Here is a 25883-nt window from a genome sequence, read left to right on the forward strand (position 1 = left end):
ATGCATGCTGCCTGTGTATTGGGCGCAGATGCGCATGATGTGCATCTGGTGGTCACAGCTTAACATCAAATTCAGGGAATGGATCCACTTACTATTGATGAAAGACACCCTTTGATGAGGGTGCCATCGATCAGCCCCTTGACCTGGGACAATCCAGCGATGACCGCAAATCCTGCTGCTCCATTTGGTCCATTGCCCAGGTGCATAGGGTATCCGTCAGAGCGCAAATGCACCTGCGTGCCGATGTCTGCGAGATCCCAGACAGGTCCCATCTCGGCCCCTAGAAAGACCTAGAGACATAAATGTGCAGGGTGACCATCACCTTGACGGCCATGGGAAGTGGGTGTCCTTCTCCAAACTCCCGCAGTGCCAGGCCAGCCACCGCTTGGCGCAGGTGACACATGGTTTCACTGATTGTGGTGAATTATAAACACTAATAATCCACACTGTATTGTACAACACGTGTTGAGCCTGTACCTTGTACTAGATCATGTGTAGTGGCGCGGCTCTACCCATAGGGGGAGATGAGGAGCTTGTACTGGGCTCCACCCTTGGCTCCGCCCATGGCTCCTCCCTCTAACCGGAAGTATAAAGGTTGCTGTTGTGAGCCTGCCTGCCAGTTCATCTAGAGTTCATCTCGTCATAGGCAGACTCTGTTGTAAGACGATTAAAACCACTGTTCGCTTCTAACCACGTGTCGCGTGAATTGATGGTCTCATCAATTAAATCGTCTTACGAAACAGTAAGGAATGACCATGGAATCAGCCCTCAAACCTGATTGACTGGAACTCGACCCACAGGATGCAGAGGCGAAATAAATCTTTTCACACTGGCTCCGATGTTTTAAGGCCTACCTGGCTGAAGCAAGCACTACAGAAACTACGGAGGAGCAGAAACTCAGCCTACTGCACGCAAGGGTGAGCCATCGTATATCTACTCAATTTAATTGTACCGGCTCATATACAGAGGCCCTGGCCCTACTCGACAGAATGTACGTGAGGCCCGTCAATGAGGTCTACGCACGCCACGTTTTTACTACTCGCCGCCAGCGCCTCACAGAATCGCAAGAAGAATTCCTAAGAGACTTAAAAACCTTATCCCGGGACTGTAATTACCAAGCTGTAAATGCTGCAGAACATAGGGAACTCGCTGGCCGTAATGTATTTGTTGCAGGTCTCAGGTCCAATTACGTGTGCCAGCGGTTGCTTGAGAAGGGGGCCCAAAACTTAGAAGACACTGTAGAACTCGCCACTACTATGGAGGTCTTGTTCCGCAGCCTCACCTCATTCCCCGCGGACTCGACGGCCCCGTCATGGGCCCCCGACCAGCGACTACCCCAGGCCTGCGCTGCGCGGCCACCCAGCCACTATGCTACTCCAGCCTGCCACTTTTGTGGCCAGCCCCAGCACCCGCGGCAGCACTGCCCGGCCCGCAACGCGACCTGCAGCAGCTGTGGTCGCAAAGGACACTATGCCAGAGTATGTCTGGCTAAGAGAACTCCAGCCTCAAACTTTCCCAGAGCCCAGAGCACTCGCTCTCTGAATTTGCAGGCCCGCAGGCCCCGTAACGCTGTGGTCTGTACTCCGACTCCGCCCCAACTTCCACGTGCGTCCCATCCAGGCTGCCATCTTGGCAACCCCCCACCACGCAGCTGGCCACGTGCGAGTCATGGGGCCACCATCTTCCTCGCCGCCCACCACGTGCGATCCACAGGGGTGGCCATCTTGGGCTTCATTCTCTCCAAACACAGCAACCCAGATTCGAAGACTGCGACCTCAGCGGGCATTCATCACGGGGCCACTCCAGCACAGCTGATCAAGCCGCCGACTACCCACAACTCAGCGCGGTCACATTGGACCAGTCGCGTCCGAAACACCTCCGCAACTCCATGATGACCGTTAAAATCAACAGTACACCGTGCCTCTTCGACTCCGGGAGCACCGAGAGCTTCGTACAGATCTGGGGCACTACCACGGGGGCTTCGCTCCCAGCATGGTTGAAGACACCGGGCCCGGTACTCCTCCGGAAGCACGTCAGGGCACACAAAACTGACCCACTCATAGAGAAAGTGCTTCTACTACACTCAAACCCCCAATACGCCTTAATAGAGTACCCTGACGGCCGTCAGAACACTGTATCCCTCCGGGACCTAGCGCCGGCAGGATCGAATCCCACCACTACCACCGCCGAGGTACCCCTCACACTACACCCCACCCAACTTGTCGCGCCCCACGCCCCCGCACCTACTGGGTCGCTACACATGTTCCGCGGACCCGCGCACACAAGCTTCCAGCGGCCCCAGTCAAACCAGATGGGTATGAAGCGCGGACAGAATCACCCCCCGGAGTCCGCCATCGTACCCCAACCAACTGTGATTGTCCAGCCACCAGAAGAGGCTGCAACCCCGGTGCTCCGCTGATCTCAACGGACAACTCAACCACCGGACAGACTCAAGTTGTAAGCCATCACCCCCGCCGGACTTGATTTTTTCTCAGGGGGTGAATGTGGTGAATTATAAACACTAATAATCTACACTGTATTGTACAACATGTGTTGAGCCTGTACCTTGTACTAGATCATGTGTAGTTGCGTGGCTCTACCCATATGGGGAGATGAGGAGCTTGTACAGGGCTCTTGTATCTTGGCTCTGCCCATGGCTCCTCCCCCTAACCGGAAGTATAAAGGTTGCTGTTGTGAGCCTGCTTGCCAGTTCATCTAGAGTTCATCTCGTCACAGGCAGGCTCTGTTGTAAGATGATTAAAACCACTGTTCGCTTCTAACCATGTGTCGCGTGAATTGATGGTCTCATCACTGATTAGCCAAAGTCTTTGATGGCATAGGTGGTCCGTCAGCTCCTCGAATGACAGGCACGGTCGGTATTCACGTGCACTAATGCAGTGCATCTCCTTCGTCCCTCCTCTTTGGCCTGTTGAATGGCCGGCACTTGAGCATCTCTGGCTGGCCCCTGCTCTTCTGGAGGGGCTGAGGTCAGGGATCTTTCCCGGGATGGGGTCGCCTGGAAGGTTTTCCCTCAGTAGCTCTGAAAATCATCAAGTTGTCATGTTGTAGCTGAAAGTCTTCCATCTGATGTGTTACAACCCACTGATGTCTCTCCCAGCATGTCAGATGAAGGTAAAAGTATCCCTTTTGGAACGCATGTATACCCTAAGAGCACTAGTTCATCAGGGGGTGCCCTTCTTCAATAGGAAGGGGTTCCGCTCTATGAATGTGCTGCTGGTGTGTGACCACCAGCTGCACATCTGCGCCTGACACCCAAGAGTGTGCACGATGCTTACTTTCTGACACACTCATCAGTTCTTGGCACCTTTGAGGTGTTCCCTTGGGTGAAGGATTGGCTCTTGGGTTACCTGCTGAAGTCATAGCTGATGATACCAATGTGGGTGCCCCAGAACTACACAGAGACCCGTTATAACAACGTCCATGCAGCAACCAGTTCATTGAGCAGTGCATTGGTGTCCTCAAGATATGCTTCCATGCTCAACTGCCCTTGTGGATCTTTCCAATATAGCCCCAGGAGGGTCTTGAAGATTGTGCTGGCATGCTACGTTCTGCACAGCATCATGCAGCAGATGGGCAACACGCGGAGGAGAAGGAAGAATGGCAGACCTCATTTGAGAAGGAGGATGATGACTGTTCAGGATGATCTGGGTGTGGAACCTGGGCTGGCAGGATCAGGCCACCCAGTGTGTGCTTCAGGGCCAGCACAAATGGGACAACCGCATCACTTCCTGATGTCAAATAAGGGCCTGGCAACTGGCAGCTCTGCAGCCTTGTCCCACCTCTTCATGAACCAACCCCTCCACCCCAGTTCAAAATGAAACCTCCTTCCCTTTAAGCACACACCCTTTCCCTCAATCCTTCACTTCACCTTCCCTGTCCCTCAGTCCTCACTCCGCCTTCCCTCCCTCAGTACTTCACTCAACCTTAACCCTAGCCTTCCACTCCTTCTCACGACCCGAGATCCCTCTCCCACTTCTGAGGGTCTTACCAGCATCACCTCCCTGTGCTGTCCCTGGGTTGGCAGTATCAGCATGTCTTGTTCACGGGACGGGAGACGATGACGATTCGCTGCGAAATGAGCTTTGGTGCCCCTCACCATTTGCCAAAGTCTGACATGTGCCTTTAGCATCACATTCCATTGTCCACTGAGTGAGTCTTGCGTGTGTGCCGGCTAATCCATCTCACATGTCCATAATATCCAGGGTGGGTTTCCGGGAGATGATGAATGGTTAAGGCTCACTCACCCTCACACAAGCGGAGTCTCACACTTTTGGCCCTGTGTCATGCCACTTGTCACTAAGGGTGACGCCACGTGGCACGTGGGATGTTCTTTTGTCATGGGGGCTCTGCTCCACCCCATCCTTTAGCCCTTCCGACCCTGCAAATACTCTGCAGCCAGGCCTAGCCCATTAGGCAGAGGTTAGAAGCAGGTCGGACTTTTGGTACAAAAGTGTTTAATAGTGAGTATATACATTGTTGTGCCCTAACCCTTAACCATAACCTCTGTCCTGACAGCTCCCCCCTCCTCCAAAGGATATATGGCCCTGCCAGATGGATTGATCAGCCCCTCCCCTGCTGGAAACGTCAGCATGGGCCCCAACACTTCTTCCTCCCTTGTGGTGCTCAATGGCTCCCGGGCTACACCATGGGTCAGAGGTGAGGCCGGAATGAACTTAGCCTGCCCTCGTCTGAACTATTGTCTCATGGAGCACTGAGACTGGGACTGTCCTTCACTGCCTCTGTCATGTCCCCCACTGCCTTGGTTGTGTGATTGTGCAATGTCCCTCTGTGCCTGGGACATATCGCTCCATGACTGTTTAAGGTCAGTCAGCACATGGCCAATGCTCTTGATGCTCTCAGACATGGCCCTTTGTGATGGGCCAAGCACTGTCTACCTGTGACTGGACTACCTTGTTATGCGCCTCAACTATCGACCACACAGTGTGTACCAAGCTTGGACGCCTTGATCCATGGTTCTGATTTCTTGCTCCATGCCTTACACTGCAAACAGCACCCGTTCAATGCCGGCCAGGGTTCCGTGCATTGTCAGCACCATCTCTGTCCATGGTAGCATAGTGGTTAGCACAGATGCTTAACAGCTCCAGGGTCCCAGGTTCGATTCCCAGCTTGGGTCACTGTCTGTGCGGAGTCTGCATGTCCTCCCTGTGTTTGCATGGTTTTCTCCAGGTGCTCTGGTTTCCTCCCACTGCCCAAAGCTGTGCAGGTTAGGTGGATTGGCCATGCAGAGAGGGGGAGGAAAGTGCAAACTACACACAGACAGTGACCCGAGACTGGACTTGAACCTGGGACCCTAAAGCTGTGAGGCATGAGTGCTAACCACTGTGCCATCGCTGCACCCACCTACAGTTGTTCCCTAAGATCAGGCAGCCCTACAATGGTCTGCTCCCTTGGGAGACACTGCCTCTACCTGATATGCTGCAGCATGTGTAAGGTTTGCACCAGAAGGTGACCCAGGAGCCTCTTCATTAAAATGCTCCACTGAGGTGATAGACTCTGCAATGGTGGTGCGTGCAGGTGGCAGCAGTGATGAGAAGTAGATGTCTTCCCCGGACTGGTGCTCCGGGGGTGTGCTGGGGATCAGGCTGGGGGGTAGCAACCCCATATGGCCTGGTTTCATATGGTGCTCCTGCAAGACAAAAGATATGGTGAGATCTTGGAGTGGAGTGGTCTGTGGGTGAGGGGTGACTCACTTGCTATAAGTACATCAGCATTGCCTTGGGCTCTCACTTGATGTGACTTGCATGATGCACTCCCTATCAGTCACATCACTCCTCGGCCTCGCCTGCTAGCTGCATTGCCCTCTCCTCAGCTGGAGTATGGACCCGCAATTTGGCGACACCCCCTCCAATCTTTTAGTGCTTGCATCTATCACGGGTCACCTTATCTTGGGGGCACAGAAAGAACATAGTGAGGTGCTACAAATCGCGTTCTACAAAGTGACTATCAGTGGTGGCATGTGTATGCAAGGTTCCTGGCCAAAGAGGACAATACATACTTTGGAATTTGGTGGAAGGTGGGATGTAAGGAAGATGAAGGCAGGTGGTTTGTGTTTGGCCTCTAGGGCATTGGAGGGGGGGGGGGGGGGAGTGATGTGAGGAATGAGGGACAGGAGTGATGCCAGGGGCACCAAGGTGGTGACTCACCCGAGCTATCATGAAGAGGTCATTCATCTTTTTGCGTCACTGGGGTTTGGTCCTTTGAATGAGCCTTCAGCACTGACTGCCTGTGTCAGCTCCTCCCAGGCCATGTTCACCATAGTTGGCATGGTAGCATAATGGTTAGCACTATGGCTTCACCTCGCCAGACTCCCAGGTTCGATTCCCTGCTGGGTCACTGTCTGTCCGGAGTCTGTACGATCTCGCCGTGTCTGCGTGGGTTTCCTCCGGGTGCTCCGGTTTCCTCCCACAGTCCAAAGATTTGCAAGTTAAATCATCTTGCACGCGGATGGACTCCTCCACCTGCACCTGAAGGTGCTGGATGCTCGCTGTCATCACCTCTTGTAGACCCTGGCTCTCTCACTGTATCTGCACTGTGGCTGGGACTGGATGTCCCAAAAGCCCGGGACCTACCTGGAAGGCAGCTGGTTCCTGAGGCGTTCCTGAGGCGTGCCTGCCCTCCGACTGTCCGGCCTCTCGGCTGCTCTTACCTCCACCTGCTGTACTGGATGAGTTGTGTGGTGCATACCAGATAGTATCCAGGAGCTTCTGCACTAATGTGCCCAGCCGAGGTGATAGTCTCTGGATGGTGGAGGATGTAGCAGACAGTAGGAATGGGCGTCTACTATCACAAAAAACATTGAACCCATAAACGGGCCTGAAAAATCAACATGAATTCAAGACCATGATCTACTCGGCCATTTCCATGGGTGAAGCGGGGCTGCCGGTGGCACCTTCTTCCCTTGTTGGCGTTCTTGGCACCGACCTACCAATGCTGCGAGTCCAAGCCTGACCACCAGACATGGCTCCTGGCTAGCATCTTCAGTTTAGAGACTCCAGGGGTCTTCTGAGGAGAGCTGCTGTTTGATCTTCATGAAAGGTCTGTCTTGGCGGGTGGGCCATTCCCAGACGTCCCCCTTTTTTAGTAATTGGTGCAGGGGGTCCAAGATGGAAGCCCTGTTCTGTATGAACTTTCTGTATTACGTCACCAGTCCTAAAAAAGATCTTAACTCTTGGATTGTGGTGGGGGCCAGGGCATCTTATATTACCCTCACCCGATCCTCCAAAGTGTAGTCCTGATTTGTCAACTTTGTACCCCAAATAAGTTACTTGAGGTGCTAGAAAAACACATTTCTCCATCTTTAGCCACACGCCTGCTGCTGAAAACCTCCTCAGGACTTCCTCCAGTTCTGCCCTTGTTTTTCCCGTAATGAGGATCTCGTCCATGTAAATGGCGACCTGTGGTAACTCTTGTAATCTCTTCTACATTGTCCTCTGGAATATCGCACAGGCTGACAATACCCCGAAGGGTGATCTTGTGTACTGAAAAAGGCCCTTTAGTGTGTTGATTGTTGAGAATTTGTGTGACTCTTCATCCAGCTTCAGTTGTAGGCATGCGTGGCTCATGTCTAGTTTTGAGAATAGGAGTCCATCTGACAGCTTTGCATATAAACCCTCAATCCGGGGAATTGGGTATTTGTCTAGTTGTGTATAGCGATTAATTGTTTGTTTCAAGTCTCCACAAAGGCGGACCGAGCCAACCGGCTTCCGAATAGTCACCACGGGTGTTGCCTATTCTACAAACTGGAACGGTTTTGTTATTCCTTCACACTCTAATCTCTTGATTTCAGTATTGATTTTCTCCCATAATGCGAAGGGTAACGGTCAGGCCTTCTAGAATTTTGGGACTGCCTCTGGATCTACGTGTCATGTTGCCTTTGCCAGCTGTCGTGGTGCATATAGGCACCACTGATATAGGTAAAAAACGGGATGAAGTCCTACATGCTGAATTTAGATGTTAGGAGATAAACTAAAAAGTAGGACCTCAAAGGTAGTAATCTCGGGATTGCTACCAGTGCCACGTGCTGTTAAGAGTAGAAATGACAGGATAGACAGGATGAATGCGGGGCTTGAGAGATGGTGCAGGAGGGAGGGATTCAGATACTTGGGACATTGGAACTGGTTCTGGGAGAGGTGGGACCATTACAAATCGGACGGTCTACACCTGGACAGGACCGGAATCAATGTCTTCGGGAGAATTTTGCTAGTGCTGTTGGGGAGGGTTTAAACTAATGTGGCAGTGGGTTTGGAACCAATGCAGGAAGTCAGAGGGTAGCAAAGAGGGGATAGACACAAAAGCTAGTAAGGAGAAAAGTGGAAGGCAGAGAAACAGATTGAACTGCCTTGTATGATAGGGGGGGGGGGGTGGGAACCAGAGCAGTAGGTCAGCGGGAGAAATAATGAGGGAGAGCTACAGACTAATGCCATTAAGATTAAGAGGAAGAGCAGGCAGGGAGTGGTTAGTCAATGCAGCGGGGCTGGTGGGCTGAAGTGCATTAGTTTCAATGCGAGGAGTATTCAGGTAAAACTTAGAGCTTGGATTAGTACATGGAATTATGATGTGGTTGCTATTACAGAAACTTGGTTGAAAGAGGGACTGGATTGGCAAATAAACATTGCAGGATTGAGATGCTGCAGACAGGATAGAGGGGGAGGCAAAAGGGGTGGGGAAGTTTCATTATTGGTTAAGGAGAATATCACAACTGTGCTGAGGGAGGACCCTTTGGAGGGTTCAGGCAGCGAGGCAATCTGGGTAGAGCTCAGAAATAGGAAGAGTGCTGTCACAATGTTGGGGGTTTACTACAGACTTCCTAACAGCCAGTGGGAGATCTGCAGACAGATCTTGGAAAGATGCATGAACAATAGGATTGTTGTGGTGGGTGATTTTAACTTTCCCGATATTGACAGGGACACACTTACTGCTAGAGGCATGGATGGAGCAGAATTTGTAAGGAGCGTCCAGGAGGGTTTCTTGAAACAATATGTAAATAGCCCAACTTGGGAAGGGGCCATATTAGACCTGGTGCTGGGGAATGAGCCCGGCCAGCTGATCAAAGTTTCACTAGGAGATCATTTTGGGAACAGTGATCAAAATTCTGTAAGTTTTAAGCTGCTTATGGATAAGGACAAGCGTGGTCCTCAGGTGAAGGTGTTAGACTGGGGGAAGGCTAATTACAACAGCGTTAGACAGGGTCTGGCGAGGTTGGTTGAGGGAAAATCAACATCTTGCATGTGGGAGGCTTTTGAATGTCAGTTGATTAGAATTCAGGATTGGCATGCACCTGTGAGGATGAAAGATAAGGGTGGTAAGTATAGGAAACCTGGATAACGAGGGATATTATGAACCTTGTCGAAAAGAAAAAAGAAGCATTCGTAAGGTCTAAAAGGCTTAAGAGAGATGAAGCACTTGAAAAATATAAAGAAAGTAGGAAGGAACTTAAAGTAGGAATTAGGAAGGCAATCTGAAACAAACCTGTTGGACTTTAACCTGATGTTGTAAGACTTCTTACTTGATGACAGGAGCAGAGATAAAGGCTCCAAGTTAAAGAATGAGCTGTGGGGAGCAGAATTAATGTGAAGCGGGCTTGATAGAAGCCTGAGGATCCCAGAAGCCAGCCGAAGATTGGTGAGTCCATGCTGCGGGCCGTAAGGGCAGGTAGAGTTTCAGTGAGACCAGATGTTACACTTTATGACAAACATTTGGGTGGGTTGAAAAATCCACAGAATGTGCTTTGGACACATCTGTCATTTACTTTGGAGTGTGGAGTGGATAGGATTTGGGAGGGGATGGGATCAGACTTTAAAGTGTGTGGAGGGGTCGAACCTTGGGGAGGGTTGACTTTGGAAGGGGCTGCACGAAGGAGTCTTACCTCGGTGAGGCATCAGGATCGGGTCTGTTGGGCTATGGTGTTCAGGTCAGGTCGGGGCTGAATTTCTGGCTAGAGGGTTGGGTGGGGTGGCAGGGAAGAGGGGATAAGGGTGACATAATGTTTGAGTAGTCATTGTGAATGGAGTGATTGGCATCAGGGGTTGTGGAATAAAGTGGGGTGATTAGTCAAAGTGGTGGGGGTTGTGTTCGGTGTTCATTGTCTAGCAAAGAATCTACAGACTTACTGGTGACTTGTCCAAACCAGGATTTTATTAATGCATGTGTAGACGGTAACTATCAGATACAGAGTAAATTATCAAGGGGTTTCTTTAGACTCTCCTGAAACTAACCCTATGCATGACTGTGCTCATGTACGTCTTATAACCTTCTGAGGCTACCCGGATGTGCCCTGACTTATATCTGACACCACCTGCTGGTGGGAGGTCACACAACTACAAACATGGCAACCTGCTCGTTTGGAGGTCACACTGCTGAGTACATGCAATATTGTCTACATGCATATCACCACATCCCCCTTTCTTAGAAGATGTTGAAGTTTCTTTGCAAACATGATTGCTATCATTACTCTACATTAGAAATAAGCATAAACATTATAACAGGTTTAACTTGGGTGTCCATAAACATGAGATGCTTGGTCAGTGTCCGTTTCGCACATGTCATTGTGCCTCCCTCACGGAAACACCTCTGTGATTACTTGGGTTGTTGCCAGCCTTTTCGAAGACTGGTTTGCATGCCGGTCTCTTACTTCATATCCTCTTTTCACTGTGCCTTTGGAAGGCAGGCATTCATGATTGCCACACGTGCGTCACCAGTTTCTTCTTTGTTTGTGTCTTCCAATGATGGTGCTGCCTGCTTCGTTGTGTGTTTTCTGGCTTTTCTGTCTCTGGCTTGTTGGTCGTCATATTGCTTTCTTCTCTTTTGTTTTGGTCAGTGGAATGAGCTAGCTCTCCCAGTTTTCTCCTCTTCCCCATTCTTGTTTTAACAATTAGTTTGCAAACTTATTCTTTTTATGTTTGGGCTTGGCAACCCCTGGTTCGGTGTTGGTCCGCATCCTGTGCATGGAAGTATGCAGATGCTCAGGTGGAGCATGCGGCGCCGACACGTCATCACAGATTTGTGTGGTCATGCCCAATTCTGCACCCTGAACTAGATGTTGGAGTGCCTCGCTTTCTGATGTCTGCATGAAGGATCTACAACAGGATGCAGGAGCAACGCTCAATGGCTCTTCATCATTGGAAATAACGATGCAGACACTCTCTGGTCGTGATGATCCAGACGTTGGATCATCCTGGTCTTGCTTCAGTAGATGTGTGTGATCCATCGAGTTGCATAGCTAGATAATCATCAGTTCCTTCCACTCATCCTCTGATGGGATGATCTCGAGCAGCAGTAGATTACCGGACCCATTTCAGAGGCCTGAGACGATTCGCCAAGTGCTTCTGGAACATGACGTTGCCTGTTACGAGCTTGTTCAGTGGCTGGTCCTCCGAGGTATCAGCCTCTGCAATCTCAGTTTTTATTTTGGAGTGCGCCATCTCAGAGCTCCCGCCCTTCTCAGTGTCCAGCACAGTCTGGGCATCCCCCGTGACCACCTCGTCACTCATGCCAAACTGGAGCAGCACCTCTTGCTCATCTTCATCAAGCCCAATGCTGCTGCTGAGTACATACACTATTGTCTACAAACATATCACCACAGGGGTGTCCCCTGGGGTTAGGGGTGTGGGGGTATCCCAAGGGCGGGAGTGATCTTGGTATTTACAATCATTATCCTATAGTGAGAAGATGTTTTTAAGTTTTCAAACTTTTTTGTGTGTAACGATTGATGTAACCCCGGCGGAACCATCAGAATATTGAGATTTAAATAAAATTTTTGAACGGTACGGTGTGCAGGCATTACCCAGGGAAAGTTTTCACTTCTGGGCAATAGCCGTGCAAAAGCTTACTTGCAAAGCTCTGAGAGAGATTAATCTGCGCATCTTTGAGTTACTCCCATCTGTATGACCAGTCTACACAGAAGCCACTAAGCATGGAAGAAGTTGGTGGCACACCATGACCATCTCCATAGCAAAACTAGGTGTCACCCTGCTGGCGGGACAATGCACGACCTAGCCAGTGAGGATGCCCACAGTAGACCCCACAGGGGAGACAGGACACGGGCTACAGAGCCTACCGCTGACACAAATTGCGGTAACCCTGTCGACAGGGTTGGGGTGGGTGAGGCTCTCGGGTGTCATTCACTGATGGGGTCAGGGGTGCAGCGTGGAAGGCAACATATCGAGGGGTATGGCTGACGGGTGGGGATAAGTTCGGTGGGAGGGGGGGTGGGTCCTGTGGAGGATGGAGCTGAAGTTCAACTCGGGGTTGTCGTTTAGCTTGTTGGAACTGAATATAGAACATAGAACATAGAACGATACAGCACAGTACAGGCCCTTCGGCCCACGATGTTGCAACGACATGGGAAGTCAAAAACTAAAGGCCATCTAACCTACACTATGCCATTATCATCCATATGCTTATCCAATAAACTTTTAAATGCCCTCAATGTTGGCGAGTTCACTACTGTTGCAGGTAGGGCATTCCACGGCCTCACCACTCTTTGCGTAAAAAACCTACCTCTGACGTCTGTCCTATATCTATTACCCCTCAATTTAAGGCTATGTCCCCTCGTGCTAGCCACCTCCATCCGCGGGAGAAGGCTCTCACTGTCCACCCTATCTAACCCTCTGATCATTTTGTATGCCTCTATTAAGTCACCTCTTAACCTTCTTCTCTCTAACGAAAACAACCTCAAGTCCATCAGCCTTTCCTCATAAGATTTTCCCTCCATACCAGGCAACATCCTGGTAAATCTCCTCTGCACCCGTTCCAAAGCTTCCACGTCCTTCCTATAATGAGGAGACCAGAACTGTACGCAATACTCCAAATGCGGCCGTACCAGCGTTTTGTACAGCTGCAACATGACCTCATGGCTCCGGAACTCAATCCCTCTACCAATAAAGGCCAACACACCATAGGCCTTCTTCACAACCCTATCAACCTGGGTGGTAACTTTCAGGGATCTATGTACATGGACACCGAGATCCCTCTGCTCATCCACACTGCTAAGAATTTTACCATTAGCCAAATACTCCGCATTCCTGTTATTCTTTCCAAAGTGAATCACCTCACACTTCTCTACATTAAACTCCATTTGCCATCTCTCAGCCCAGCTCTGCAGCTTATCTATGTCCCTCTGTAACCTGCAACATCCTTCCACACTGTCTACAACTCCACCGACTTTAGTGTCGTCTGCAAATTTACTCACCCAACCTTCTGTGCCCTCCTCTAGGTCATTTATAAAAATGACAAACAGCAACGGCCCCAGAACAGATCCTTGTGGTACGCCACTCGTAACTGAACTCCATTCTGAACATTTGCCATCAACCACCACCCTCTGTCTTCTTTCAACTAGCTAATTTCTGATCCACATCTCTAAATCACCCTCAATCCCCAGCCTCCGTATTTTCTGCAATAGACGACCGTGGGGAACCTTATCAAACGCTTTACTGAAATCCATATACACCACATCAACTGCTCTACCCTCGTCTACCTGTTCAGTCACCTTCTCAAAGAACTCGATAAGGTTTGTGAGGCATGACCTACCCTTCACAAAACCATGCTGACTATCCCTAATCATATTATTCCTATCTAGATGATTATAAATCGTATCTCTTATAATCCTCTCCAAGACTTTACCCACAACAGACGTGAGGCTCACCGGCCTATAGTTACCAGGGTTATTTCTACTCCCCTTCTTGAACAAAGGGACCACATTTGCTATCCTCCAGTCCTCTGGCACTATTCCTGTCGCCAATGATGACATAAAAATCAAAGCCAAAGGCTCAGCAATCTCTTCCCTGGCTTCCCAGAGAATCCTAGGATAAATCCCATCAGGCCCCGGGGACTTATCTATTTTCACCTTGTCCAGAATTGCCAACACTTCTTCCCTACGCACCTCAATGCCATCTATTCTAATAGCCTGGGTCTCAGTGTTCTCCTCCACAACATTATCTTTTTCCTGAGTGAATACTGACGAAAAGTATTCATTTAGTATCTCGCTTATCTCCTCAGCCTCCGCACACAACTTCCCACCACTGTCCTTGACTGGCCCTACTCTTACTCTAGTCATTCTTTTATTCCTGACATACCTATAGAAAGCTTTTGGGTTTTCCTTGATCCTACCTGCCAAAGACTTCTCATGTCCCCTCCTTGCTCGCCTTAGCTCACTCTTTAGATCCTTCCTTACTTCCTTGCAACTAGCAAGCGCCCCAACTGAAACTTCACGCCTCATCTTCACATAGGCCTCCTTCTTCTTCTTAACAAGAGATTCCACTTCTTTGGTAAACCACGGTTCCCTCGCTCGACCCCTTCCTCCCTGCCTGACTGGTACGTACTTATCAAGAACATGCTATAGCTGTTCCTTGAACAAGCTCCACATATCCAGTGTGCCCAACCCTTGCAGCCTACTTCTCCAACCTACACATCCTAAGTCATGTCTAATGGCATCATAATTGCCCTTCCCCCAGCTATAACTCTTGCCCTGCGGGGTATACTGATCCCTTTCCATCAATAACGTAAAGGTCACCGAATTGTGGTCACTGTTTCCAAAGTGCTCACCTACCTCCAGATCTAACACCTGGCCTGGTTCATTACCCAAAACCAAATCCAATGTAGCCTCGCCTCTTGTTGGCCTGTCAATATATTGTGTCAGGAAACCCTCCTGCACACATTGTACAAAGAACGACCCATCTAATGTATCTAATAGGCAAGGAAATTTTCATCTTGCCAACATTTCTTCACTCCCCGCTCTCCCCTGCAGATAATGAACTTTGGAGTACAGCAAAGAATGCTTACTATCTATATGCTGCCCTTGCAAATGCATGGAGACTGCAGTCACAGGTGCTGCTTGGGGATACCCTACAGAACAGGAGCCTGCCTGGGAAGACCAGTGGCCAGCCGGTGAGGCTGTAGTGCTGGCCGTCAACAAGCCGAGGAGGAGTTGCATAGGAAGGGCACGTTTATACCGTCGGCACCTGTCCTTTAAGGACCTGCCAGATCGAGCATGTTGCCGAAGACTTTGGTAAACCAGGAAAACCATGCACCATCTGAGCAAGATAATGGCGCACCTGAAAATGTGGGGGCTATGAAGGAGAACATTCGCTCAAGGTGAAGGTTGCCCTGAACCTTTATGCCACGGGGTCTTTCCAGGGGCTCAGCGGCGACCTGTCTGGGATATCTCAAACATCGGCACACAGGTACATCTGGGGCATTACAGGATGCCCTATATTCCTGGCCAGTGGACTACATAAACTTCAGTCTGGACCAAACCACCACGACTCCCGGGCAGCAGGATTCACCACCATCAGTGGCATGCCCCAGGCTTAGGGGATGGTAGATGAGACACATGTCCCCCTATGGGGAGTGGTCCATGAGGCGATGCCCTTCATCAACAGAAAGGGTTTTCACTTCCTGAAAGACCACTTGGTGTGTGACCATCTGCTGCTCATCATGCACATCTGCACCCGATACCTGGGCAGTGCGCAAGATTCCTACATCCTGACACACGCGATGGTTCCCAGCACCTTTAAGGTGCTCCCTTGGGTGAGGGGTTGGCTCCTTGGAGACAAGGTTTATCCACTGAGGTCTTGGCTAATGACGCCTATCCAAAGGCACAAGTCTGAGGCGGAGAACAGCTATAAGGATGCCCATGAACAAATGGTCATTGTGGGGTGCATCAGCGACCTCAAGGTCAAGTGCAGATGCCTGGACTGCTCTGCTAGGGCACTTCAATATAGCTCCAGGAGAATCTGGTGCTATCCTGCACAATATCACGCAGCAGAAGGAGGACATGCTGGAGGAGGAGGAGGAAGATCAGCAGGCCTCATCTAACAAGGAGATGGGGAATGTGGCCAGGAGGACCAAGGCACGTGACCCGAGCAGACACAGGAGATCGCCCTACATGCGTGCCAAGACCACACACAGGGGACAACCTCATCACCTCCAGGTTCACCAACCAGCGGGCCTGCCTATCAGCAGCTCAGTCACCCTGTCCCACACTCCCATATAGCTGCACACATCGTCCCCTGTCCCTCCTCCCTTCACTCAAGTCTCCCATCCCAGCTCCACCACCCTCTTCTGAAGATCCTGCCTACATAACTACAGGGTGTGGGCCCTGGGTTAGCAGTCTAAGTGGGTCTTGTTAACGGAATGGAGGATGATGACAACTTGCTGCGAAATTAGGTCAGGTGTTCCTCATTGTTTGACAAAGTCTGACTTCTGCCATCGGGATCACATTCCACTGTCTTCCCTGCACGTCTGCTGGCCATTTCATCTCATGGGCCCATATATCCTCTAGAGGGGGGATGGGGGTTGGCAATGGGGATGCTGAACAGTGATGGGTAACTCACTGGGTAAGCTCAGCCATGTCACCTGGCACTGCCAGTCCTGAAGGCCACTTTCTTCGCAACCAGGATCTTGATGCCCTCAGACATGGAGCACAGAGACAGGGCCACGTCCCTCTGTGACTTGCCAGGTCAACCAGCATCTGGCCAGTGCTCTCGAAGGCCTCAGGCAGGACTGGGTCATGCCTCTGGAATGCTGCAGCAATGTCCACGTGGGCCTGATACCTGGCTGCCTGTGACATTGCTACCCTGTCTTGTACCACAGCACTGACTGCACAGTGCTTGGACATCTAGACTCATAGCTGTGAACCTCGCACCCAAGGCTTCCACTGTGGACACCACCTATTCAGTACTGGCCTGGGTAACATGCATTGTCGGCACTGCCTTTTGCTCCTGAAAGCAGTCCAACTTCACCTGCAGGTGCTGGAAGGTTTTGAACGCCCCCTTCTGGAGACCCTGGTTCTGTGTCTGCATCTCCAACATTTTTGGTACTATCCTTTCCAGAAGTGTGAGACCTGTCTGGACTGCAGCTGGTTCCTGGAATCGGGCCGCCCTCTGAATCCTTGGGGGTTCCTACATCAACCTGATCTACCGCAGCATGTGTGATGTGTGCACGAGAGACAACTCTAGCAGTGACGAAATGTCGGTGTCCTCTTCGGGGTGTTGTGGGGTTGGGGCTGGAGTGAGGTACAGTAAACAGTCAGGCCTCGTTGGATGGTGATCCTACAAGACAAAAGAGAAGACACATGGTGAGATAACGGGTAGGCGGGTGTGGGAGAGAGGGGTGGCTCACTTGCAATAGTGACATTGCAATGCATTAGGGACTCACTTGGTAGTTCCATGCCAACCTTCGCCTGGGAGACTGCCCTCTGTGCCTCCTCCCTGGCCAGCTCAATCGCCCTCTGCTCTGCATCGGTCAGGACCCGCAGATCCAGCATGCCCCCTCCGGTCTAGTTGCGCTCCCAGCAATTCCGGGCCAACTTCTCCTTGGGGAACAGATAATGGGCAGTGTGAGACACTCGGACACGGTATGAACAAGGGATGTTCAGTTAGTGGCCTGTGTGTGCAGACCGCCCTCCAATGGTGGGAGGTACAGATGTCAGGTGAAGTGTGGTGTGCAAAGAGGCTGCCGGTGGATGAGTTTTGATCGGGTTCTTGGGTGGGGAGGGGGGGGAGGAGGGGGATGGTTTGTGCAATGTGGGACGGGTATGCTGCCAGAGGCACAGAGGTTGTGGATCACTCGGGCTTGCCGAGAGGATTGCCCATTCTTTCACAACACTGTTTACTTGTTTGCCTGTAGGGGGATGCATGGGGTGAGGGCAGGGGTAAGTGGTGGGATGGGAGGATTAGGGATGATGCCAGGGGCACTGTGGCGGTGCCTCACCCGGGCTTCCCTAACGAGGTTGTTCATCCTCTTCCGACACTGTAGGCTGGTCCTCAGGGTGGGGCCAATGACACTCACCGCCTCTGCCACCTCCTCCCAGACCCAGCTCACATAAACAGATGATAGCCATCTGCCCACCTCTCCTGCACAGCATCCAGAATCATCTCCAGCTACGTGTCAGCGAACCTCAGGACAGATCTGTGTGGGGCCATCTTCCCAGCTGGAGTGGAATAGGTGGAGATTGGAGAATCTCACCCTATGTTTTCCCGCCAGAGCTGAATTGCAACTGATTCGTGCACCCTCTGGGTGTACAGATGATTCCCAATTCTTTGCCATGCAGATTTATACATGGCAAGGGTAAGCCGCTATCAGACCGCCATTTTGAATGGATACCCCAATAATGAGGTACTGTGACTGGCCACACCCCTCCCGCATCGCATTTCAGCCTCCCCACCCCTGAATTTTCTGGGTACCACCCCTTCCCCCAAGTTCGGGGGTGACCTGATCTGCCTCCCCCACAGAGCCCCCCTAACTTAGGAGACCACCCAGAGACTCCCTAAATAAAGAAAACCACAGAGACATCTGAATAAGGAGAACCCCCAGAGACCTTTAAATAAAGAGACCCTCTAAATAAAGAGACCCCCTAAATAAAAGAGATCCCCTAAATAAAAGGACCTCTGAATAAAGAGACCCCACCCAGAGACCACTAAATAAAATGACCCACCAGAGACCCCCTAAATAAAGAGACCCTTCCAGAGACCCCCTAAATAAAGATATACCCCCGCAGAGACACCCTAAATAAAGAGACCCGCCATAAACCCCTGTCAGGAACCACCCCTAGAAAAAATACCCATCATGCAGCTTCCCAGAAAAGAAACCCCTGTCTGGAAGCTTGAGAGCAGCCCAGACAGAGGCAATGACTTTCCTCTGGGCAACACAGCTGCTGGCTCAGAAACAGGAAGCAGCACATGTCAATTCCTGGAAATACAAAGCAGTCAGCTGTGTTTAAACCCCTCCGATCCTTGAGCTACAAGTCATTCATTTATTTCCCTTACACGGCTGTGACTGACAGCTTCCACACACTTACAACTGTGAGCTTGGTTCATTCATCTTCCTTCATAGTGAGTAATACTCAAGTGCTCTAACACAATATTTATAAACATCAACCACTTCAAAGGGAGTTAAGTGCTTTCCAATTATACCTTCACCTTCGAATGATTTTGAAATGGTCAGCTGGATAACACTTGACTCTCTTTGAAGTGGTTGATGTTTATAAACATTATGATTGGAACACTCCAGATTTTCTCAACCATGAAGGAAGATGAATGAAAAAAGGGTGACAGCTATGTATGTGTGGAATCACAGCCGAGTAAGGGAAATTAATGAATGGCTTGCATCTCAAGGATCTGAAGGATTTAAACATAGCTGACTGCTTTATATTTCCAGAAATTGACACATGGGGCTGGATTCTCCGTTTGGACGGTGTTGACGTCAGCGGGGCATATGTGGACTCCACGACCGAAATATCGGTGTGATACCCTCACCAATTCCAGTACTGGCGCTGACTGAAATGGCCACCGACCGCATCTAAAATGGCCGGGCCCCAGGCCACTCATGCGCTCGGCTGGCGACCTGCACTGGTCGCGCCGTACAACATGGCGACGGCCATGCGCGACTCCAACCCGCCCCCACAGCCCACCCCCTGGCCACCCCTCACCAGTCCACCCAGCCCTAGCAGAAGCCCCACCCCCCCCGGTCAGCGGCACGGATTCTGGCCGAGTGTGGTGGCGCTGGATACAGTCCTCAGCTAGCTTGCCGGGTTCCTGCACGGTTGGGACCACACATGGCCCGAGCCGTAGGGAACTCTGCCCATCGGGAGTGGAGAATCGCGGATGGGTCAACCGATGATGTGCCAATGCCGTTGAAAGGGCACACAGCGCGCGTCACGATGACGCTAGTTTGGAGGGGGCGGAGCATGGCAGACCAGCGTCAAACCGATACTGGCCCCAATTTTGGCATGGGAATCCATTCTCCACCCGATCGCCGAACACGATTTCAGTGTCGGGCTACGGAGAATCCAACCCATGGTGCATCCTGTGTCTGAAGTGTATTGCTCAGCCGAGTGTTGCAACAGCAGTTTTTTCCACTGCCTCTGTCTGGACTGCTCTCAAGCTACCAGACAGGGCTCTTTTCTAGATGGCTTCCTGATGGGGGTCTCCTTTGTGGGGGGTCTCTGGGGGAGGTCACTTAGTTTAGGGGGTCTCTGTGGCGTCCCTTTATTTAGGAGTCATTGGGGGGTCTCTTTATTTAGCGGGTCTCTGAGGGTGATGGTGGGGGGTGTCTTGTGTGGACAAGCCTTGCATTGTTGCAAGGGAGAGTAACCCTCAGATGGATTTTAAGTGCAAATCCCTTAAGGAGTTACCCCAATGGCCCACCACGAGATCCACCACGTCAGTGCTACGTTTGCCAATGTGTGTAGTAATCTTCCCTCAGAATCATGCAGGCCCAGAGAATATGGTGCCCATCCTACTAACTGGAGGCAACCTCAATCTTGCCACCAGTGGAAGGCCAGAGCTTCAGAAACAGGTCAGCACTGATGCCATTTTCTTCACTAGCGGGGGATTCTCTGTCTCACCAGGAACTCTGTGAGGTGGAGGATCCAACCCCATGTTTCAAGTCTAAATGAATCTTCTACAGAATGACCTTCCTCCAGAACTGCTGGAAATATTTGTGAAGTCAGGTTGCATCAGTGAAGAGAGTAAAAAAGCGAATGGGCGGGATCCTCTTGTCCCCCAGCTGACGATGGGATTTCATCTTCCCGCAACTTGTCAATATGATTTCCTATTCAAACCACCCCATGCCGCCCAAAACTCGCCGTGGCATTGTGCTGCCAGGGGGAAAATGAATCCCACCAAGCACAGAATTTTGGCCAACATTTAAAGAGGTCGTAACTTCCTCAGGGTGGTAATCAGTGGCAGATTGCCATTCTGTAGCCACTTACCTGTGCTTAAAATGGAAAGCATCTGTCATGTCCAACGTTCTTGAGTCAGGCCGGATGGGACTGAAGAAGCAATGTGCATCCCAGGCTCCAGTGGCAAAGTGTAAAGGAGTGGAATAAAGGAGGACATGCCCCCCCCCTCCCCCAGCCTAAAACAGATGAGTTTAAGGGTCCCTTAGAAAGGGAGAAGATAAGTTTCAAAAGTAAGGAATAGGATGTGGGCTTGGGAGTTCAGATATGGTGGGAAAATTTGGATATTAGGGGTGGGGGATCCAAACATGGTGGGTGTGATCCCGACCAAGGGTGGCCAGGGGTGTTTGGGGGGGAGGCGGTGTGTACCGTACATATGGGCAGGTGGGGATCTGGAGATTCAGACCTATGGGGTGTGGTGCTCAAACATCTGGGGAGGGAGAGGTTTCAGACAATTGGGGCAGAGGTCAAGAGGCTGTGGACAAAGGCATATGGGTTGGGTCAGGGGAGTCGAATCGAGGTGGGAGGGTCAGGCTGGGGGTAGATTTGTTTGGATGTGGGGTTGGGGGGGTTGAGTCGAGGCGGGGTTGGGTTGTGGGGAGTTCGCTGGGGTGGGCCGCTATGGGCTTAGGCCTGATTGGGTCAGAGGGTCTGGTAGAGAGGGGGTGGTTGGGAATCCCACGTGGTTGGAGAATTTAGTACGAGCTGGAATGCTTGGTGGCAGAAGGGTGTGGCGGGGTATATAGTGCAGGGCTCGATCTGCGTGTGTAAAACAGTTACTCTGAAATTAGAAGTGCTTTTTTCCCTTGTAACTCTTTCAGAGTAACTATGAGTGTAAAACTGGCAGAACCAACCGCAGTTAACAATTTAAATTGCTTTGTCAGATGGATTCCAGCTCAGCACAATTGTCCAGGGGAAGTTAGCCGCTCTAGACAATTGCTGGTATTTTTCTTACATGGGAATGTCCCCAGTGATGCCCCTGGGCACCTTTGGGGTACTTCCAAACAATGGGGAGCTAGAATGCTATGACCCAATATTTACCAGTTCTGAACACACAAAATATGTTTCAATCGATGCTGCCTGAATTACTGAGTGTTTCGAACATTTCAATGTTTCTGTTACAAAATTTTCAGGGAGGTTTACAGCTTTCTTTACTTAGTTGTTAATAAAATGATGAAATATGAAACTTAGAGTTTGCCATTAAGGTGCCAAATATACTTACCATGTGGTGGAGATTCGGTAGTACTAGTAATTGTTGTTACTGAAATGAAAATATAAATTACTGAACTTACTCATAAAAGCAACAGTGTTATAAAAAAGTGCCTGGAGGTGTGCTTAAAGGAAAGAGAAATCTAAAATAAGCCAATGACACTGAATTTACTCAACATTATGGGCGGTGATGTGTGGCATATATTTTGCTGTTTTACACAAACTAAACCACCATGTCTGTGGAAATAAATGCAATATGCCACACTGAGAGGGGCAGCATGGTGGCGCAATGGGTTAGCCCTGCAGCCTCACGGCGCCGAGGTCCCAGGTTCGATCCCGGCTCTGGGTCACTGTCCTTGTGGAGTTTGCACGTTCTCCCCGTTTTAGCGTCGGTTTCACCCCCACAACCCAAAGATGTGCAGGATAGGTGGATTGGCCATGCTAAATTATCCCTTAATTGGAAAAATGAATTGGGTACTCTAAAATTTTTTTTTTTTTAAAGTATGCCACAGAGTTTAAGGAGTCCTCAGAAATGGCAGAGCCGTTGATTTCCGGTGACGGTGATAAGCCGACAGGCGCACGAGGCGGTGAAACCCGAACTTCGCCGAAGCGAGAGGGCCTGACCAGACCCACAGAAAGCCCTCCTTCACCAGGGGATGACCGGATGACGTTCCTCTCAAGAGCACTGAGAGAAAACACAGATGAGACAAAGTTGGACATCCAGGTTGCGGTGAAGAGCGTGGTATCCAAAGCTCTGCCGCACATGCAACTGGCCCTGGACAAAGCCAAAAGGCGACTGGAGACCCAGGAGGTGACGACCATAGACCTGGGAAGGGTCGCAACGGACCAGAGCATAGAACATAGAACATTACAGCGCACTACGGGCCCTTTGGCCCTCGATGTTGCACCGACCTGTGAAACCATCTGAAGTCTATCTGACCTACACTATTCCATTTTCATCCATATGTCTATCCAGTGACCACTTAAGTGCCCTTAAAGTTGGCGAGTCTACTACTGTTGCAGGCAGGGCGTTCCACACCCCTACTACTCTCTGAGTAAATAAACTGCCTCTGACATCTGTCCTATATCTACCACCCCTCAATTTAAAGCTATGTCCCCTCGTGTTGGTCATCATCATCCGAGGAAAAAGACTCTCACTGTCCACCCTATCTAACCCTCTGACTATCTTATATGTCTCTATTAAGTCACCTCTCAGCCTTTTCCACTCTAACGAAAACAACCTCAAGTCCCTGAGCCTTTCCTCGTAAGGCCTTCCCTCCATACCAGGCAACATCCTAGTAAATCTCCTCTGAACCCTTTCCAAAGCTTCCACATCCTTCCTATAATGCGGTGACCAGAACTGCACGTAGTACTCCAGGAGTGGCCGCACCAGAGTTATGTACAGCTGCAGCATGACCTTGTGGATCCGAAACTCAATCCCGCTACTGATAAATGCAAGCACACCATATGCCTTCTTAACAGCCCTATTAACCTGGGTGGCAACTTTCAGGGATTTATGTACCTGGATGCCGAGATCTCTCTGTTCATCTACACTACCAAGAATCTTGCCATTAGCCCAGTACTCTGCATTCCTGTTACTCCTTCCAAAGTGAACCACCTCACACTTTTCCGCATTAAACTCCATCTGCCACCTCTAAGCCCAGCTCGGCAGCTTATCTATGTCCCTCTGTATCCTATAACATCCTTCAGCACTATCCACAACTCCACCAACCTTCGTGTCATCTGCAAATTTACTAACCCATCCTTCTACACCCTCTTCCAGGTCATTTATAAAAATGACAAACAACAGTGGCCCCAAAACAGATCCTTGCGGTACACCACTAGTAACTGATCTCCAGGATGAACATTTGCCATCAACCACCACCCTCTGCTCTGCTGGGTACTTGCCTTCACTCAAACTCCTCGGGTCACTTGTGCAGGTACACCTTCAACTTACGCTGACCGCACTGCACGTATGCAAATCACCCCGGAACAGCCAATCAGAAGGTCTGCTCTGCTGGGCACCTGCCTTAACTCAAACACCTCGGGTCACTTGTGCAGGTACACTTTTAACTTACGCTGACCGCACTGCATGTATGCAAATCACCCCGGACAGCCAATCGGAAGATCTGCTCTGCTGCCCTCTACTGGGTACTTGCCTTCACTCAAACTCCTCGGGTCACTTGTGCAGGTACACCTTCAACTTACGCTGACCGCACTGCATGTATGCAAATCACCCCGGAACAGCCAATCGGAAGATCTGCTCTGCTGCCCTCTACTGGGTACTTGCCTTCACTCAAACTCCTCGGGTCACTTGTGCAGGTACACGTTCAACTTACGCTGACCGCACTGCACGTATGCAAATCACCCCAGAACAGCCAATCGGAAGCTCTGCTCTGCTGGGTACTTGCCTTCACTCAAACTCCTCGGGTCACTTGTGCAGGTACACCTTCAACTTACGCTGACCACACTACACATATGCAAATCACCCCAGAACAGCCAATCAGAAGGTCTGCTCTTCTGCCCACTTGCCTTCACTCAAACTTCTCGGGTCACTTGTGCAGGTACACCTTCAACTTACGCTGACTGCACTGCACGTATGCCGATCACCCCGGAACAGCCAATCAGAAGGTCTGCTCTGCTTCGCTCTGCTGGGTTCTTGCCTTCACTCAAACTCCTCGGGTCACTTGTGCAGGTACACCTTCAACTTACGCTGACCGCACTGCACGTATGCAAATCACCCCGGAACAGCCAATCAGGAGCTCTGCTCTGCTGCCCTCTGCTGGGTACTTACCTTCACTCAAACTCCTCGGGTCACTTGTGCAGGCACACCTTCAATTTATTTATTTATTTTAAATAAATTTATTTATTTTTTTCAAAATAAATACTTTATTCATATAATTTATCATAAACTTTACAGAACATTTCAAATTGTCTTGACTGTACATTTCCATCTGAGTTACATTCATTTGTCTTCAATTCAATTGGGCTAACGTTACACACGTATCCTACTTTAAGTTACAGTTCTTTCTTAAATATTTACATTGCTTTGTTTCTTTCATACATTGTGGTATTGAAGACCCGGGCCGAGGGGTTTTACACTGTTACCAACCCCTCGGTGTACATTTGGGACAGTGGTCTTTCCCCATTGTGCCTTGGCGCCAGCTGCCCCAAGCTTGAGTGCGTCCCTCAGCACGTAATCCTGGACCTTGGAATGTGCCAGTCTGCAACACTCGGTCGAGGACAATTCTTTGCACTGGAAGATCAGCAAGTTTCGGGCAGACCAAAGAGCGTCCTTCACCGAGTTGATAACCTTCCAGCAGCAGTTGATATTTGTCTCGGTGTGTGTCCCTGGAAACAGACCGTAGAGTCCTGTGTTACTGAGCTGCTCGGGATGAACCTTGACAGATACCACTGCACCTTTTTCCAGACCTTCTTTGCAAAGGCACATTCCACAAGGAGGTGTGTGACCGTCTCATCTCCCCCACAGCCACTCCGAGGGCAGCGTGCAACGGTGCTGAGCCTTCGGGTGTACATGAAGAATCTGACAGGGAGGGCCCTTCTCACCACCAACCAAGCTAGGTCTTGATGCTTGTTTGAAAGTTCTGGCGATGAGGCGTTCTGCCAGATTGTTGACAGTCTGCTCAGGAAACCATCCAACGTCCTCCACAGTCTCCTTTTCCCTGAGGGCCTCGAGGACATTACGTGCTGACCACTGCTTCATTGCTTTGTGGTCAAAGGTGTTTTTCTTCATAAACTTTTCCATGAAGGACAGGTGGTATGGCACGGTCCAACTGCTTGGAGCGTTCCGCGGCAATGAGGCCAGGCCCATCCTTCGTAACACCGGGGACAGGTAGAACCTCAGTATGTAGTGACACTTGGTGTTTGCATACCCGGGGTCTACGCACAGCTTGATGCAGCTGCACACAAAGGTGGCCATCAGGATGAGGGCGGC

General features: G+C 50.5%; 1 protein-coding gene across 2 annotated transcripts in view; it reads right to left on the bottom strand.

Moving 5' to 3' along the window:
• LOC119979022 (membrane cofactor protein-like) overlaps positions 1-25883 on the bottom strand; it is a 221241-nt gene that overhangs the window by 48591 nt on the left and 146767 nt on the right. The window contains exon 7 of one of the 2 annotated variants that reach the window (XM_038820993.1): positions 21942-21980. The exons of the other annotated variant lie outside the window; for it this stretch is intronic. Within the exon in view, the coding sequence (XP_038676921.1) occupies positions 21942-21980 (39 nt within the window). The remainder of the gene's footprint in view (positions 1-21941; positions 21981-25883) is intronic. 2 annotated transcript variants of the gene reach the window in all.

This window comes from Scyliorhinus canicula, chromosome 15 (assembly GCF_902713615.1).
Source record: "Scyliorhinus canicula chromosome 15, sScyCan1.1, whole genome shotgun sequence".
In the NCBI taxonomy this organism is placed as follows: Eukaryota; Metazoa; Chordata; class Chondrichthyes; order Carcharhiniformes; family Scyliorhinidae; genus Scyliorhinus; species Scyliorhinus canicula.